Here is a 15,761-nt window from a genome sequence, read left to right on the forward strand (position 1 = left end):
GGTCCTATTAATTTGAGTTTAATTTTTCAGACACACATATATTTGAATAAAAATTTAAAAATTCTTAAACAACTATTTTTTTTACTTCGAAGCTTCTTTTTTTAAAGTTTTGAAATGTTTGTTCAAATCAATCGAGCAACCAAATCTGATTTTGCTTTAATTTCAAGCCACTCATATTACTAAATTTTGGTAGGTAAGTATCGAGATTCATTGTATGGACATAATTTAAAACCACTGGGGATATTATGGTTACTCTACTCTTATTTTTAGAAAATATTTCTTCAAGCTTTAAAAAATAAAAATCGTGATACTAATATTTTATTTTCTTTGTTGAAACTCGTTTCTAAATTTAACCGTAAATATTAATTTTTAACATGTATCTACTATTATTCTAGTAATAATAATAATAATAACTACTACTTAAATATTTCAATCTTCAGATAATTGAGGTTTATTATGTTTTTCTTGAAGTAAAATCAATCGCGCGCTTAATTTTACAATATAATTTTAAAAAATATATATTAAAGATTGAATGTTCATATATATATACACACACATACAAACACACAATTACACAAATAATAAAACACAACGTAGCTAGGGATTAAAGATCATAATCCTATCCTAACACTTTTGTTGTGTTGGCTTTCGGTTTCGATTCGTTTCACGTGCGGCTTTGATTTGGTTTAAATTGTAGGAGAGCGATGAAGAATTAGGCACATATTGATCCAACTTAATTGGAACACAAATCGAACATGACTTTGAATTCAAGTACACAACCTTCTCTGACAACGCCTCGAATTTTTTCTTCTCATCGCCCATCTCTCCTTAATATCACACAAACCATCAACTCCATATTCACTAGTTTTTCCATCAGACAAATCCAGGCCCTCAACCCGTGAAGAAGGATCTTGCCTGATTCGGTCAGCTTCAGCGAGCAAGTCATGAATCAGCATTTCTGTAGTCTTTGTAGTAATTCCTCTGAGATACCAAGAAATAGGAGGGGGTGGAACGATGGATGGCTGTATGAGTTGTTCCAACTGCAACTTTGAGCCGATTCTTCCCCTTCCTTTAGTGCAAGAAATGTAATCTTTCAGAGACTCGGGCTTTAACGGGTGGCACAAGTCTTCGTCGACGTATAAAGGTTCCATTTTCCAGCAACCTTCGAATCTTTGCATGAATCCTGACTTTATTTGTTTAAATTTCATCTGACAAGGGGGAAAAACATTGTAGACCAACACTTATATAGCTAGTAATCGATAATGTGTCAAAATGAAGATACACGTTTGATTTTAAGAAGAGGACAAAACATTTCTCAGAGCAAAAATGCCAAGTGACATGCCAGGGGCCAATCACTGATTCTAACAATTGAAGTTCGAATCAAACAAACAAATGAAATACATTTATTAAATGATGTTCCATTCTTACAGTGTGATCTTCTCTGTTCTGATCTACTAAAACATGAACAGAGATAGTCCCAAACCACCAAAGAAATCTCCAAAGTGCTGCTTGCTCCACTTCCAGTAATTGCCTCGATCCTTCCTCAACTAAAACTTTTCTTGATATTACTTCCTAAGGAAATACAAAAGTGTCTAATTCAAAACGCAAATGGTGCAAAATAAATGCAGATTGTCTGGATTATAGAGAACAAGTTTTTGACACCAAAGCTCATCTTTCCTCTTACGCCCTATAGTTTCATGGCCATTTCTTTCTTTGGTGACACGAAGAGTATGATCATTACCTTAATATTCTTGAAAACTCTTTTGCTATCAGGATCTGTGAGAATGTTATAGACCTTATCTGGTGGCAACCCAACATTGACTTTCATAACTAGGTTGCAAAGTGACCCTTTAGGTACGGTGACCTGCGAGAAAGTTTTTTGCATGCATATACCCGAAGGCATTATAAAGAGCATTCTCGTGGATAAATCAAAGAATCTGTGGTGGAGGGACTGAAATATTACACAGTGAGATATGTCTAGCAACAGCAGAAGCAGAAAACTCCGAATACCTTTATTTCTGGAGGATGATCGACCCACTTTGGATTCTCTTTCCAGGCGTACATTTGTTTTTCTAAATTCAACAATGAAGTGGATAACTCTTCGTTATTCCTCTCAGAAAATTGTAAGATATTTGAATGGTCATCTCTCTTAATTGGTTTGAAATGCAGCTGCAACGATAAGAATGATTTATCTTAAATACAACTGAGTTAAAAGTTCCTTTTTCAATTTACTTTATGGTCAGTGGTAGCCCACCTCAACATACTCGCACACTTTCTTAGGGAAGTTTGAGACCAAGCTATGTATATCAAAACCGGTCAAATTAGGAAGCCCAAAGCTTTTCTTGCTTGAGTCGTCTATGCTCATTCTTGTGGTTTGAATCCCATCCATCACTACCTGTACAATACAAGTGTTGTAAATAATAAGTTTCTTTTCGGAGTCGCTCGACAACACATTTCTCAGTGGTTCAAAGGCATTTTTTATCAGAGTAAAAGGGTCATGAATCATTAACTACAACTTAGCTTCCAATCTATTCTCTGAAAAGGTTGCACAATGTTAATTGAATTTGAATATTGCTTGTACTAAGATATGATTGAATGAACTTGTTACTTTTTCCCATAAACCATGCTTCAAGGTCTCTAAGACTCTAACTGCAAAATATGCCACTTATCTGCTGAAGAAATCACTTAATGAACGTCGTTACAAGAGACAAAGACACAATTATGACATGTGACAAAATTTATCAATTGCTTTTCAACTATCTCCGGTTGCTTTAGATCAGTGAGACTTATCCATGTCTATTCCCTACAACCCATGAACTTCATATTAATGGTCCACGGACATGAAACTAACGAATGTTACTCTATGGATACATCAACTCCACCACAGAGTACTTTAATAACAGCATTCTTACAAGGGCCGACGTAGGACTTCCAACTCCATGAATACGACCTATAAATTTCACAGAGTAATTTTTCCCAAATTCGAATATCACTCTTTGAATCTGAGTACATCAACTTCCCACAGGAAAAAATTTGTGAGAGCAGACCAACTTATAATTAGCATCAACCTCGTGCAAATATTATGGTAAACTGAGGAAATTTCGATTAATCTCCATCAAAATCTATAATAAACATATAATATCGTCCCAACTCCCAATCAGCCAGCCAGTAAACATTTTTATAAAAACTTACAGAAACGGCATAAATCAGCAAACAAACATCACCCAGCAAACAATTATTCATTGATTGCAAGAAACAGCACACAATATGCACATTCAGACAGCAAGCATTAACCTATTGAGCATATATTTATATATATCAAGAAAAACATAAAATGGAAGATGGGTCGAGTAATATCACTAACCTCACTGCTAAAATGGGAAAAATCGAACAGAATGAAAACCACCAAGTCTGAAGTTGAAGATATGATCACGATGCAGTCAAGAAGTCGCGCCGGTAGAACAACGCTTCTTTCTCAGATTTGAAGTCTCGTGTTTCAACACTAAATTTGCAAACATCGCTAGTAAGCTAAACTACATTCCTTATTACGGGGTTTTTTTAAAAACTAATATTAGTAAGTGAGAAACGAGGAAAGACAAAAATGAGCGTTCGCCATGGTGCTATGGTTGATCAAATTTTTTCATTAACTGCTGAAATCATCCGAATCGAATTACATCATACTGTTTTTCATATTTTATAAAAATCTCGATTAAAAATAGTAATCATAAACCGCACTGTATACGCGGTTCGGTTATTTTTTTGCCAAGAACCGCACCAAATTGCATAATATCTCAACTTTCTTCAAAATTATTATTCTTACAAATAAAACTTATCATCTTCTTAATTATTTTTCATATTAATCTTTTATCAGATTATTTATTTCTTTTCTTATAATATTTTGTTTGAAATTTGAAAGTAAAAAAAGAATAAAATAGTGTAAATGTCATTTTTGTTGTGAGATTGTTGTGTTGTTAAATTATTAACTTAGTTTTGAATCTTAATTATTGTTTTATATATGTTTATCTTTATATACTTTGAACTAAATTTTATATTTGAAAACACTATATTATTGTTGTTTTCAAATAAATTAGAATATATGTTCTAATATTTTTCATTAAAAAAATCGTAAACCGATCGCAACCGATTGAAACCGCTAAAAACCATAAAACTAATTCTTCATATAAAACCGCGATTATTTTTTCAAAATACTAACCGATCGCATATGGCAATTCGGTTTGAATTTAAAAAAAAAAAACCGCAAAACCGCACTATGGTCAACCCTAGTTGCCGCATTTGCAAAAATGTATGTTTTGAGATATAACTTTTGGCACTGTAATTTTGATAGAAAAATTTTTTGGTCAATTTGTACATAATGGAGGGCAAAAATAGATATACATATTTTGGTGTCCTTCCTTGACGGTTTTTATTATGTCCTCAACTTTTATAAAATATAATAAATACGGGGTTCAATATTTAGAAATGATGTGGCTAACAAATTAGATGCATAAATTATGGAAAACTTATATTTTTTATTTAAATTACAAAAGTATTTTGAACCTTTAAATTCAACTTTATCTCTATTATTTTTTATTCCCTATTATCATTGAAAAGAGAGAACGTCATCATGTGTGTCAATTTAATTGTATGCGTAGATGACGTGAAAATCTTGAAAGTAAATGTTTTAGAATTAGTTGCTTAAAAACGAAATATTAAGTTTGTAACTTTGGTCCTGAATTTAGACGGATGGGTAGTCCAATTGAGATTAAGATCGAGAAGTCCTAAAGTGTGAAATTTTCTCTATTCTGTTATCTAAAAAGATTGAGGATATCAACCATATAATTAAAGTAGAGGGAATGAAATGAAGGATGACATCGATAGTCTTATGCGTTACAAAGATGTCTGCGAGATTGAAAAAAAAATTATAAAACTATTGTTCAAACAATTATGTTTTATGGCTCGGAACGTTGAGTTATTACAAGATTGCAAATACATATGACAATAGTAGCATAGATTTTCCAGTCAAATCCTTCCCATTTGAATGGATCACTTGGGCCTACTTTTGCCGTCTCATCAACCGTGGCTTGCATGCTGGGATGTCTGCAAAAGGGGTAGCGGCACACCGCCGCTCGAAGGGCAAGAAGCAAAGCCATGGACTTGGACCCAAAGAATGGGAATCTAGGCAAGAACCTAACTTCCATACTAGAGATGTGGACATAGAATTCGGATTTGACAATAAAATCCCTTCCGTGAAGATGACAGAAAACGGAGGAAAGCAAGCTCATCATGTTATTAATGGACACAAGCCAGAAATAAGATGGATTTAAACATTTTTAATAGTAATTATAACGAATTTGAGATACATCTATCTTGGATGTTATTTGAAATCCATGTTTCAAATGCACTAATCCAAATGAAATCTGTATATATTTACAACCCTAATATTGATTAAATATTTTAACCTTTAACTCGGATACTGTTTTTCGACCCAAATGTGGAGGCACAAAACGTAAGCTGAATCTCACCGGTAGAAAAGAAAAGGCCTGACAAGTGATGCAAGTTTTGCATGGACCCAAATTTGGAAGCCCAAATATCAAGCCAACTTCGCATATAACGAAACCTTAATTTTTATATTATTTTACCGATAACGAATAGTTTTAAATTTTTGTTGTCCAGCGATATTTTTTTTATTACAATCTCATTTTGTCCCATTCTAATATACCAAACAAATCCGATTGAGCTTGGATTAGCGGACCACGCCTAAATCGTTGAAAATTCTACCCCGGGCATTTCTAATTTTTTTTATATTTGATAATAATTACCGGTCAGGACTTCGTATTATATATTAATTAAAGAATTTTTCAGGTCTCCTTTCAAATTTAGGATATTAATGTAAGTTATCACCTTTTGTCTTTTTATGTTTAATAATAATAAACTATTTAACGAAATTGATATCACGCAATCGAGCTATAAAAAATACATAATACATATAATATACATGTAGCATCTAATTCATATTTTTATATCATGTTATCTTATATAGATTGATCGTTACTATACTTATTTTTTAAAAGTGGTAGTGTGTTGTTGAATGTTTTTGTTAGGATCATGGATTTAGGTCTAACTTGATCCCAAAATTTAGTTCAACGAGAATTATCCAAATCCATATATGAAACTTTCAATAACTCAACTTCTCACGGCCATGAATGAACATCTAAAACTTGAGTTTACAAGACATGAACGAACGTATCATGTTAAGATTCACAGACAAAATGTTTGAATCATGCACACATCTTTCTAGCTGGTTGAAACAATTTAATGTGATTGATTTACATAGATTTTAGTATATAATAGTTGATTTGGAACAAGGAGAAAATATCAATTGTGGATTCGCACCAAATATTTTACCAGAAAGTATTGACTACGAACAATACGTGGCCCTCTAAACATTAGGATTTGCGAAGCAACGTTTAAAATATTTTGATTTTATATGATTGTCTGTAACACGTGTTGCCCACCAAAGAGTAGATTTACATGCATGGGTCGGGAGTTATTTTATATGTTGAATAAGAACGAACATGATTGATTGTGTTTTGGCAACATTATTACGTTTCAGGACAACACACACGCCTTCAATTTTAGGCAGCACTTTTAAATTAAAATCATGGTAGTGGCTACATGCCAAATACAATTTATAATAATTTTCAAATGAATTTTCCACGGCAAAAAAGCTATTATGCTCCCATTTAAGATTAAAAAAACATGAATCCAAGTGGGACCATTTTACCCCCAACTAGTGTAGTATAGTTGGTAGGTTTGCAACCCAATTTTTGTTTGTTGTTATTTTTAAGTATAGATGTGATATTGGTCTAGCATGTGAAAATATAATATAACTGTTCGTATTATCGACGAGACTACGAAGATATAATATAATTTTTTTGTTGTTTTTATTATTATTAATATAAGATAATGATCAAAAGTTTTTTATTACAATAAATTTATATTTATAACCAATAAATTACATGGAGATTCTCGCTCATGGCCAACAACACACTACATAGTACATACATTATTTTTTCCGAAACTCGAAAGGTCAAAGTTTCTACACAACAAATAATCTTATTTTTTTCATTGTTCATCTTTCTTGGCCGCAGTAATTTCCACGCACTTTCTCATCTCATTTTTTCTTCTTCCCCGAATAAAGTTGAAGTAGTAGTAAAAAACTTTCACACGTATTTGCTATTGAATTGAATTAAATTTTCTTAAATATGTTTAATGTTTGACTCATAACAACTAATTCACATATTCTCAATTAAGGTAAACTAAATTTATTATCCGAGGCATCAACCAGCCAAACACGCCTATAATATCATCATCGTTACTATAAATAATGTGATACAAAGATCATTCAATCCATAACTCTCCAACTCACCTTGTGCTGAAAACTAAGCTTCATCATCCCCCAAAAAAAAAATATGGGGCCAAAGATAAATTCAGAAAGGGAGGGAAGCTTTGATCAAATTTCAGATTTGGAAACCAAATTAACCCAAGATTTCTACAAGCAGCTGAGTTTCACCAATAGTAGTTCACAAGAATTTCACCAAGAGGAAGTAGAAAAAGTAACTACAGAAAATGAAGAGTTTTCTTTCACATGTGGAGGAGCTGATGCGTTACCAATAGCGGCGGAGGATGCGTTTATCAACGGCCAGATCAAGCCGATCTTCCCATTATTCGACCGGGATTTCGATGAATCGGACGCCTTGCACCAAAACTTGCCTATGAAGCCTCCCGTGAAGAAGTTTTTCGTGGAAACGAAGGATATCATCGAGTTGACATCAGCAAACGCCGGCGACGACACCACAGTCGGTAGGCCAGACAGGAAGGCCGTGGAGGTTTCGCCGGAGGTCTGCAAGAAGAGCAACTCAACAGGGTTTTCGAAAATATGGCGGTTCAGAGATTTTTTGCGCAGGAGTAATAGCGATGGAAGGGACGCTTTTGTGTTCTTGAACGAGAATTCCCAGGCGCCGAGTGAGAAGCTCGAGAAAAAGGTGTCAGCAAATAAGGTGAAGAAGGGCAAAACGGCATCATTGTCAGCTCATGAAGTGTATTTGAGGAATAAGGCTAAAGATGGAGAGAAGCGGCGTTCGTATCTACCTTATCGACCGGAGTTGATGGGTTTCTTCACTAATGTCAATAGTGGGTTGAGTAAAAACGTGCATCCTTATTAACAAGATTCGTTTTCTTTTGTTTTATCTCACATTCTTTGCTTTGTATATTTTGCATGAGAAACGAATCGTGTTAATTATATTTATTATGACGTTTCAATTTCAGTTGATATGATGAAAATATGTCAATGTTGATCATGTCGGAGTTGTGTTTTCAGTAGACCTATTTTGTCAGTGATAAATGTAAACACAAGTTTATTTTTAGAATATAAGATAAATCTTTTTTTTCTTAAAAAAAAGATATTATTTTTTCATGAGTAACTCAAAATATAATATTTATCTCATAAAATTTTTTTACAAGTTAATTTGTAAAATCGTCTTGTGAGAATTTTATTTTTGTCTTCCCAAATCCAATGGTATTTGAAATTATTATGAGTGAGCCAAATGAAACCTTATCCCTTGAGGTCATTGTTTTTTTTTACTGATGTGTATATATTTGTATTATGTTATACACACATTCCTCAATTAATATTTTGTACTATATTTTAATTTTAAAGTTTAGCATATGAACTGACACAAGTGAAAGGAAACTTCCAAGCGGGCGATTCGAGCAATGCTAATTAGTTTCTTCAATAAAAGCGTGCGTCGTTATTATAACTCTCCATTAAAATGGTTGGCACACACCAACTCTATTTGAATGCTTTTCCTCAAATAACCGAAGACTGGAGACCACACGAGTTGACCAAACCACCACCATAATGGTCACAATTTTAAACTTACATATATCTAGCAGGGTTAATGGGATTATACTCTGTGATATCATCCTATATTACCTTCACTTTGGATTTAATGATAGTTACTTATATTTGATTTGCATGATAAAGACCTATGATAAAAAACAATATAATACATAAAACTAAGAATGATGAATCGATATACATGGATAAAGAAAAGATGCACGTAGGACTCTAATCATTTATAAAACTTGAATCAAATGTCAGATGAAACCAAAACATATAGTAATTTGTACCAAACCGTGTTTCAGGATAAGTTCTAAAGGCAGTTAATTCAACTGTTCTAGTTTCAAAATTCACGGTTCGATTTCTCACGAACGTTTTTAACTTTTTTGATTGAAGTTTTATTTATTTATAATTTAATGACCGATAACAAATAGATGGTGTATATTTTTTCAAGATAGTGAAGCTAAATAAACTTTTGCATTAAAACAATTTATTGCAAATTTTACAGTTTATTTTTTAAATTTTTTTAAAAAAACTAAGACTTCAAATTAATTTATTTAAATAAAGTAAGTAGTTTCAATTTTTATCAGTCATATTACATGCCAATCGTATGTACGTGTTGCAATTAGCCATGGATGGATATATTTGATTAGTGCGTATTTGTTTGCTTTCTACGTATCAATATTATGTGTATACATGCCTTTTTTGTCGTAAATAAATTAAACATCAATTAATTTGTTGATATTTCTCGACAAAAAAATAATTTAACACATTGACATGAGAAAAAAAAGTTAACATGAATCAAATGACAAAACATTGATCAAAGATTTATGTCAATCACATAAATTAACTATTTTAATGAGAGAATTATTTCATTTGACATTATAGATTAGTAAAATATAAATTGCATTGTTCTTTATTTCATTCATTATAACGATAAAATCGGAACGATTCTGAAACTTATAACATGCCTAAGTTGTTATTTTTCTAAGTTGTTTAGATTCTTTTCCTCATTTTTATGTGAGAATCTAATGATTTTTACGATAAAATGAAAATAAATTTCGTATTTGCAAATGGATCGATCCATTAGAAGTTAGTAGACACGGTTCACAAATGGATTTCCCAAGTAGCCCACGACTACTACGGCATCGTATGAGGTCTGAAAGAAAACGACACCGTTGACCTCCGCGAATTATCTTCTTCTTCGCTTCCTTCTTCCTTCCTCGGTTCCTCTTCAACTGAAATAACCATAACCATACTCTCAGAATCATACATTCTGTGACTGATGCCAATTCTTGCAAATCTATTCAAACCAATACCCACTACCGCACCCCCCTCCACCGCTACCCCTTACTCCACCCCCAAGCCACCCATCCCCACCCCCAAATACCCACCTCCTGTTAAACACCAAAAGAACCACCGCCTACCGCCCTCGAATCCTCCATCTCATACCTCCCTCAGCCCTGCCTTCAAAACCCACCATAGAAACTCCAAGTACTACAAACCCATCAAACCAGGCCAGATTATACCCCTGCCCGATGGTGAAGACCGTGCAATCATAGTCGGTAACTCTGGTATTACGTATCAGCTTCCCGGTGCCCCATTTGAATTTATGTACAGTTATTCCGAAACTCCCAAGGCGCAGCCTTTGGCTATGCGGGAGCCTGCATTCTTACCCTTTGAACCGCCTACCATGCCACGGCCGTGGACAGGGAAAGCGCCGATGAAGAAAAATAAAAGAAATATTAAGCTTTTCGAGCCTTTGGGTGGTGGTGTAAATGATGAGAAAGGAAATGTTGGTGGAAAAAGGTATGAAATGCTTAGGGCTTATGAGCTGGGTGAGTTTAGTGTGAGACCGCGGGAAGAGGTTTTAGGGGAGCCATTGGCGAGGTGGGAGATTAAGGACATGTTGAAACCTTACATATCAAGTAATAAGCAGGTGAATTTAGGTGAGTTTTTTTCTCATCGTTTTTTCTTTAATCGTTAACATTCTTGATTTAGCTTGTTTGATGAAGTGATTTTTGGGGTGCAGTGGGGATAAGGCTTTTCTTTATTTTTTTAATTGAAAAAAATGCGATCTTTATGTTATGATATTTGGTAACGTTTCTGGCTTTGAAGTTCTACAAAAGCTCGAAGTACGATGGCGCTCATTTTCTTAAAACTGTTAAGATTAAATTATTTTACGACAAGATGTGACAACTCTTGTTAATTATGACTTTGGATTGTGTAGGTAGGGATGGGTTAACTCACAATATGTTGGAGTTGATCCACACGCATTGGAGGAGACAACCTGTTTGTAAAGTTCGGTGTTTGGGTGTTCCAACTGTTGACATGGACAATATATGCCAGTGCCTTGAGGTTTTAGTGCAGCATTACATTGAACATTTCTTTTAAGTAATATTTTTTCTGTGTTTGATTGCATGCCTGACATTGAATTGGCCCTTGTTATCTTTTTTAATCAATATTTTTCTTTTCCTATTTTACAGGAAAAGGCTGGTGGAAAGATCATTCATAGGGTTGGTGGAGTTGTATATCTTTTTCGTGGTAGAAATTATGATCATCGTAGACGACCCAAATTACCTGTGATGCTTTGGAAACCAGCTGCACCAGTTTATCCAAAACTTATGCAAGATGCTCCAGAGGGTTTGACTAAGGAAGAAGCCGATGAATTACGGGAGAAAGGAAAAGGCCTACTGCCAATATGCAAATTAGGTGATTTTTTAGCAGTGAAAAGCCTCTAAATTCCAGGAATAAATCCATTGGTCATAGTAATGTTTGCTTTTCATATTTCATAAACTTTGCTTTGCTATCTGTTCCTTTCATTCCCTATAGGTAAAAATGGTGTTTATGTCTCCCTTGTGAGGGATGTAAGAACTGCTTTTGAGGGATCTGTATTGGTGAAGATAGACTGTAGAGGGATGCATCCCAGTGACTACAAGAAGCTGGGAGCTAAGCTGAAGGTTATTTTTCTTACATTGCCTACCAAGATTGTTGAAGATTTCTTTGCTTGTTTTAACTTATTTGTCATTTCTTCATCGACAGGAATTGGTTCCATGTGTGCTTTTATCTTTTGATGATGAACAAATATTGATGTGGAGAGGAAAAGATTGGAAATCTATGTACAGGGATGAGCCTCCTGCTATTAACCTTTCTAGTGGTAATGGTGCCAGATTTGTCAATACATCAGGTACTCGTGGAATATTTGACGGCTCCTAAATGGGATTATGTTCATCGCTATTTCGCTGCTCTTTGGTGTTCCTGTATTTTTTGTTTTAATTGATCATTGGAAACTGGACTTTCTTTTGTAGGGCCATGTAAACTCTGATAAAAATAATTTGAAGTAGTCATGCACCCTGTGGGTTTGATTTGTTTAATTACTTGCATGGTGGAAGAATTTTACTTTTTTTCTTCTTCCTTGAATCAGGTGCTAAATCAGTGAATTCGAGCCCCAAAATGATGTTCTTGTGGCAGCGTGCGATTACATCAGGAAAGGCTTCGGTTTTGGATGAGATTGATCTTAGCCCTGATGATATTTTGTCTAAGGTGGAGAAATTTGATATCACTTCTCGGGCAATAGAGCACTCATATCCTGCCATAATTTACTCGAATATAGAACATGTCAAGTATTTGAAGGACAATAATCATCGTGAAGATGATGCCTTTGATGATGACTATGATAATGTCGAAGTAGAGGAGGCATCGTTTCCTTTAGGATCATTGCCTGTTGACCTGATAGCAAAGCAGCTGAGTGATGGTGAAGGATGAGTTTCGAAAAAAACCAACAAATATCATTTTTTGCTATCAGGATGCTGTAATTCGAAAATGCACTTCTAGATGGACACGCAGCTATTGGTTGAAAGATTTCACGGGGTTGATGCAAATTGGAGAAAAAAGTGATTTGAGACTTGTCTGGAAAGAATAACAATAAGTACTGATGGTATATATCTTATTCAGTATTCACATATGTACATCTCCAATGTATAGAGTTTCAACAAGGATTAATGCACCGCTTGTTGCTCTGAATATTTACACAATTCATGGACTAAAACTTTAATTCTATATTTAAAAAAATATATAGATTTAACCGTTTAAGCTTTGCTACTCTGATGATCGAGTTGTGATATTTCCTCTCGCAGCCGTTTTTCCTTTGAGAGCACTTCAGCTAGCCTGTTGGGGGAAAAAAGAGAAGAAAATAACCTGTAATAATGTCTTTGGAATTGTAGATTAATGAACCGCTAGTATTTAGAGTTGATGTCATACCTGATTAGTGCTTCTTCATTTGTTCCCTGGTTTGAAGGCTCATAAATTCCCGTCTCCAGATTCACTCTGGAAACTGGTTTTTTCAGCAACTTTTCACCAACTTTAACGAGCTGGTGCAAATTTTTCTTCGTTGCAATGTCCACAGACGACATAATTTCAGTTAACGAATCATCCTGAGAGACAACTACTAATGTAATTAGCAAAGCTTTTTCGAGCTAGTTTGAACTTACTTATGTCTTCCATACCTGTATTCTGAGATAATTTTCTTGAGAGTGCAGGGCTTGAAAAACAGTGGAGATATGATAATCAACCATATCTCCGCTAGCTCGGTTAAACACGTCGAATATGGGAGACGAGCCTCCTTGGACCAACCATCCCATAACACCCCATTTGGCTGCTATTTTTGCATCATATTTCTTCTCGGCTTTCGGTGAACCAGTTCCCAGAGATAGAACAAGAAATCTTCCATTTTCTTTCGGATTCAACGGGAAAAAGTCAGTTCTTTCTTTGGTTATTTCTTTTGTTACTTGGTTTATTGCTATCAAAGTCTGTAGGAAAACAAGAAACTTGTTCAGTATATAATCTTTGCATAGTCGAGTGTCGTTTAAAAAAAAGCTGCAAGATATGAACGGTACTGGATTATTAGCAGCAACACCACCATCAATTAGATTGAATTTTCTTTTGTTTCCCCATGAATCTTTGGTTTCAAAATAATGTGCAGGCAAATAAGTTGGAGCTGCTGAAGTTCCTATGCATATATCTGATAATGAAGCATCCATAGATGGATTATTTTTCACCTAAATTCATCACCAACAAAAAGATATGTTAACGAACATTAATACATAATAAATATTAATAACTTAAATAATTGAATACCTCAGAGCTTGAAAATATTACGGGTTGAAGGCTCCTAATATCAAAGGTTGGAATCACAACATCTGTCAATGTTTCGTGCAATTTGGTTTCACCAAGTTTTTCTTTAAGAAGAGAACGAAGATACTTGCCATTGTACGTTGGTCCTGAAAACACCTTCACCAGTTTTAAAGCACGGGACAGTAGATTTCTGTTGATTTTGATGCAAGAAAAAATCAGTATATATACATATATCAAAATGGGTATGTCCGATATTTTTGAATCTGTGAATTTTCTTACTTCTTTTGTGGAAAGATTTTTGGGCAGTGACCAATATAGAAATCCTTAATATCTTTTGCAGCAAAAATGGGACGATTTTTTTCATTTGGTGCCGTGAGCATTGCTGTAACGAGTCCTCCAGTACTCGTCCCTGCGATTACATCGAAATAATCCGCAATTCTTGCATCTTCACCATCCAATTTCTGAGCAAAAATACCATAAAAGTAACATGTTAGAATTTCAAAGTAAGTGCTGCATATCAAGACACCATGTTCAATAACTTAAATGTCACTTACTTGAAGTTGGGATTCAAGAAATTCGAGGATAACTCCTGGGATAATTCCTCTAACTCCGCCACCATCAATGGATAGAATCCTGACTAAATTTCCAGAAACTGATCGTTGAATTTGAAAAAGCTGGGTTGAATCTTCCATCCTCAAAAAAAATATGAATTCTCTAGTAAAGAATGTATCTTGTTTTAACAATCGAATGATGAGATTATCCGGCCCTAAAAGCGATCCGTTCGATTATTTATACAATTTCTAGATACTGAATTAATAGAATGGTAAGTTTCCATATTCGGCTAAATAATGTGGATAAATATCCATATCCATTTTTACATTAGATTAATTTTGGGTTAATTATGGAAGATTGAGTAGGAGGATATCACTTATCAGTTTCTTTGGATATCAATGGGAGCTCGATCGAGCCATATATGAGTATATGGAAGTTTCTATCGGCTAATTCGATTTATTTTCCTTGAGTACAGTATTCTTGCATTGCGTGGCGATGTCACCGTATCGGATATCATCCCTGTAAGATTATTATTATTATTATTTTGAAGATATAAAATTTTGTCATAGTTTTCATGAAAATAAAAGTTTCGAGTCATCCCATCCCATCCCATCCCATCCTCACATATTTTCCTTACCAATTTTTATTTTTTTAAAAAAAATATTGTATAGGTACTGAAAGATACTAAAATTGAAAAATATCATTCGGTTTAATGTATGTTTGGATTAATCATCGAAAAGAATACATACGAAGGAAGTTCTAAAAATACAATCTACTGTATTCTTTTTGAGTAGATTTTTTGTGACACGGTTTCAAGAACATTTATTCGAGTCAAACTATAACCATATTTACAATAAAAAAATAATAATACTTTTGACATATTTTCATGAGTTATCTAAATAAAAGATATATCTCATAAAATCCAAATTAGTTTTGGAATATTACTTTAACAAGCCGAATGTGATTTTTAGAAGATCCTTTAGTTTTATTAATCCAAATGCTTGAAATAATCTTTACTCCATGTTAATAAAAGAGATTCATAAAAGACACTTTTAATTTTTCAAAATTTTACTCTTAAAATACCCTCATCAAATTTAAAAGATCAATCGATTCTCGGAATTACATATTTAAAACTAGCATTATTCAAATTTTAAAAATAAAAAAAATGGTGAAA

General features: G+C 33.9%; 4 protein-coding genes across 6 annotated transcripts; 2 read left to right on the forward strand and 2 right to left on the reverse strand.

Moving 5' to 3' along the window:
* Nucleotides 1-529: 529 nt before the first annotated feature.
* LOC142556330 (uncharacterized) lies at nt 530-3,469 on the reverse strand. Of its 2 annotated transcripts, none has more exons than XM_075667772.1 (6): nt 3,365-3,469; nt 2,255-2,395; nt 2,011-2,169; nt 1,742-1,864; nt 1,429-1,572; nt 530-1,208 (listed from the first exon to the last, which is right to left on the reverse strand). In XM_075667772.1, exons 2-6 carry the CDS (start codon nt 2,387-2,389, stop codon nt 768-770), a joined length of 1,002 nt encoding a protein of 333 aa, XP_075523887.1. In that variant the 5' UTR covers nt 2,390-2,395; nt 3,365-3,469; the 3' UTR covers nt 530-767. The 2 variants fall into 2 exon arrangements, with proteins under 2 accessions (XP_075523887.1, XP_075523886.1); XM_075667771.1 differs by lacking the exon at nt 3,365-3,469 and adding an exon at nt 3,193-3,342.
* A 4,003-nt stretch (nt 3,470-7,472) lies between these two features.
* On the forward strand, nt 7,473-8,225 carry LOC142504526 (uncharacterized). The gene has a single exon (XM_075617373.1). It carries the CDS (start codon nt 7,473-7,475, stop codon nt 8,223-8,225), a length of 753 nt encoding a protein of 250 aa, XP_075473488.1.
* Nucleotides 8,226-10,032: 1,807 nt separating this feature from the next.
* LOC142556332 (CRS2-associated factor 2, chloroplastic) lies at nt 10,033-13,578 on the forward strand. Of its 2 annotated transcripts, XR_012822591.1 has the most exons (7): nt 10,033-10,851; nt 11,133-11,260; nt 11,389-11,614; nt 11,735-11,862; nt 11,945-12,089; nt 12,327-12,839; nt 13,441-13,578. XR_012822591.1 is itself a non-coding variant. In XM_075667774.1 (6 exons), exons 1-6 carry the CDS (start codon nt 10,188-10,190, stop codon nt 12,665-12,667), a joined length of 1,632 nt encoding a protein of 543 aa, XP_075523889.1. In that variant the 5' UTR covers nt 10,033-10,187; the 3' UTR covers nt 12,668-12,864. The 2 variants fall into 2 exon arrangements, 1 of the variants encoding a protein (XP_075523889.1); XM_075667774.1 differs by lacking the exon at nt 13,441-13,578 and having other exon boundaries at nt 12,327-12,864.
* LOC142556333 (patatin-like protein 2) lies at nt 13,040-14,794 on the reverse strand. The gene is made up of 6 exons (XM_075667776.1): nt 14,590-14,794; nt 14,315-14,496; nt 14,039-14,225; nt 13,798-13,959; nt 13,408-13,710; nt 13,040-13,335 (listed from the first exon to the last, which is right to left on the reverse strand). The coding sequence occupies exons 1-6, from the start codon at nt 14,725-14,727 to the stop codon at nt 13,138-13,140; spliced, it is 1,170 nt and encodes a 389-aa protein (XP_075523891.1). The 5' UTR covers nt 14,728-14,794; the 3' UTR covers nt 13,040-13,137.
* Nucleotides 14,795-15,761: the final 967 nt, after the last annotated feature.

This window comes from Primulina tabacum, chromosome 9 (assembly GCF_025594145.1).
Source record: "Primulina tabacum isolate GXHZ01 chromosome 9, ASM2559414v2, whole genome shotgun sequence".
Lineage (NCBI taxonomy): Eukaryota > Viridiplantae > Streptophyta > Magnoliopsida > Lamiales > Gesneriaceae > Primulina > Primulina tabacum.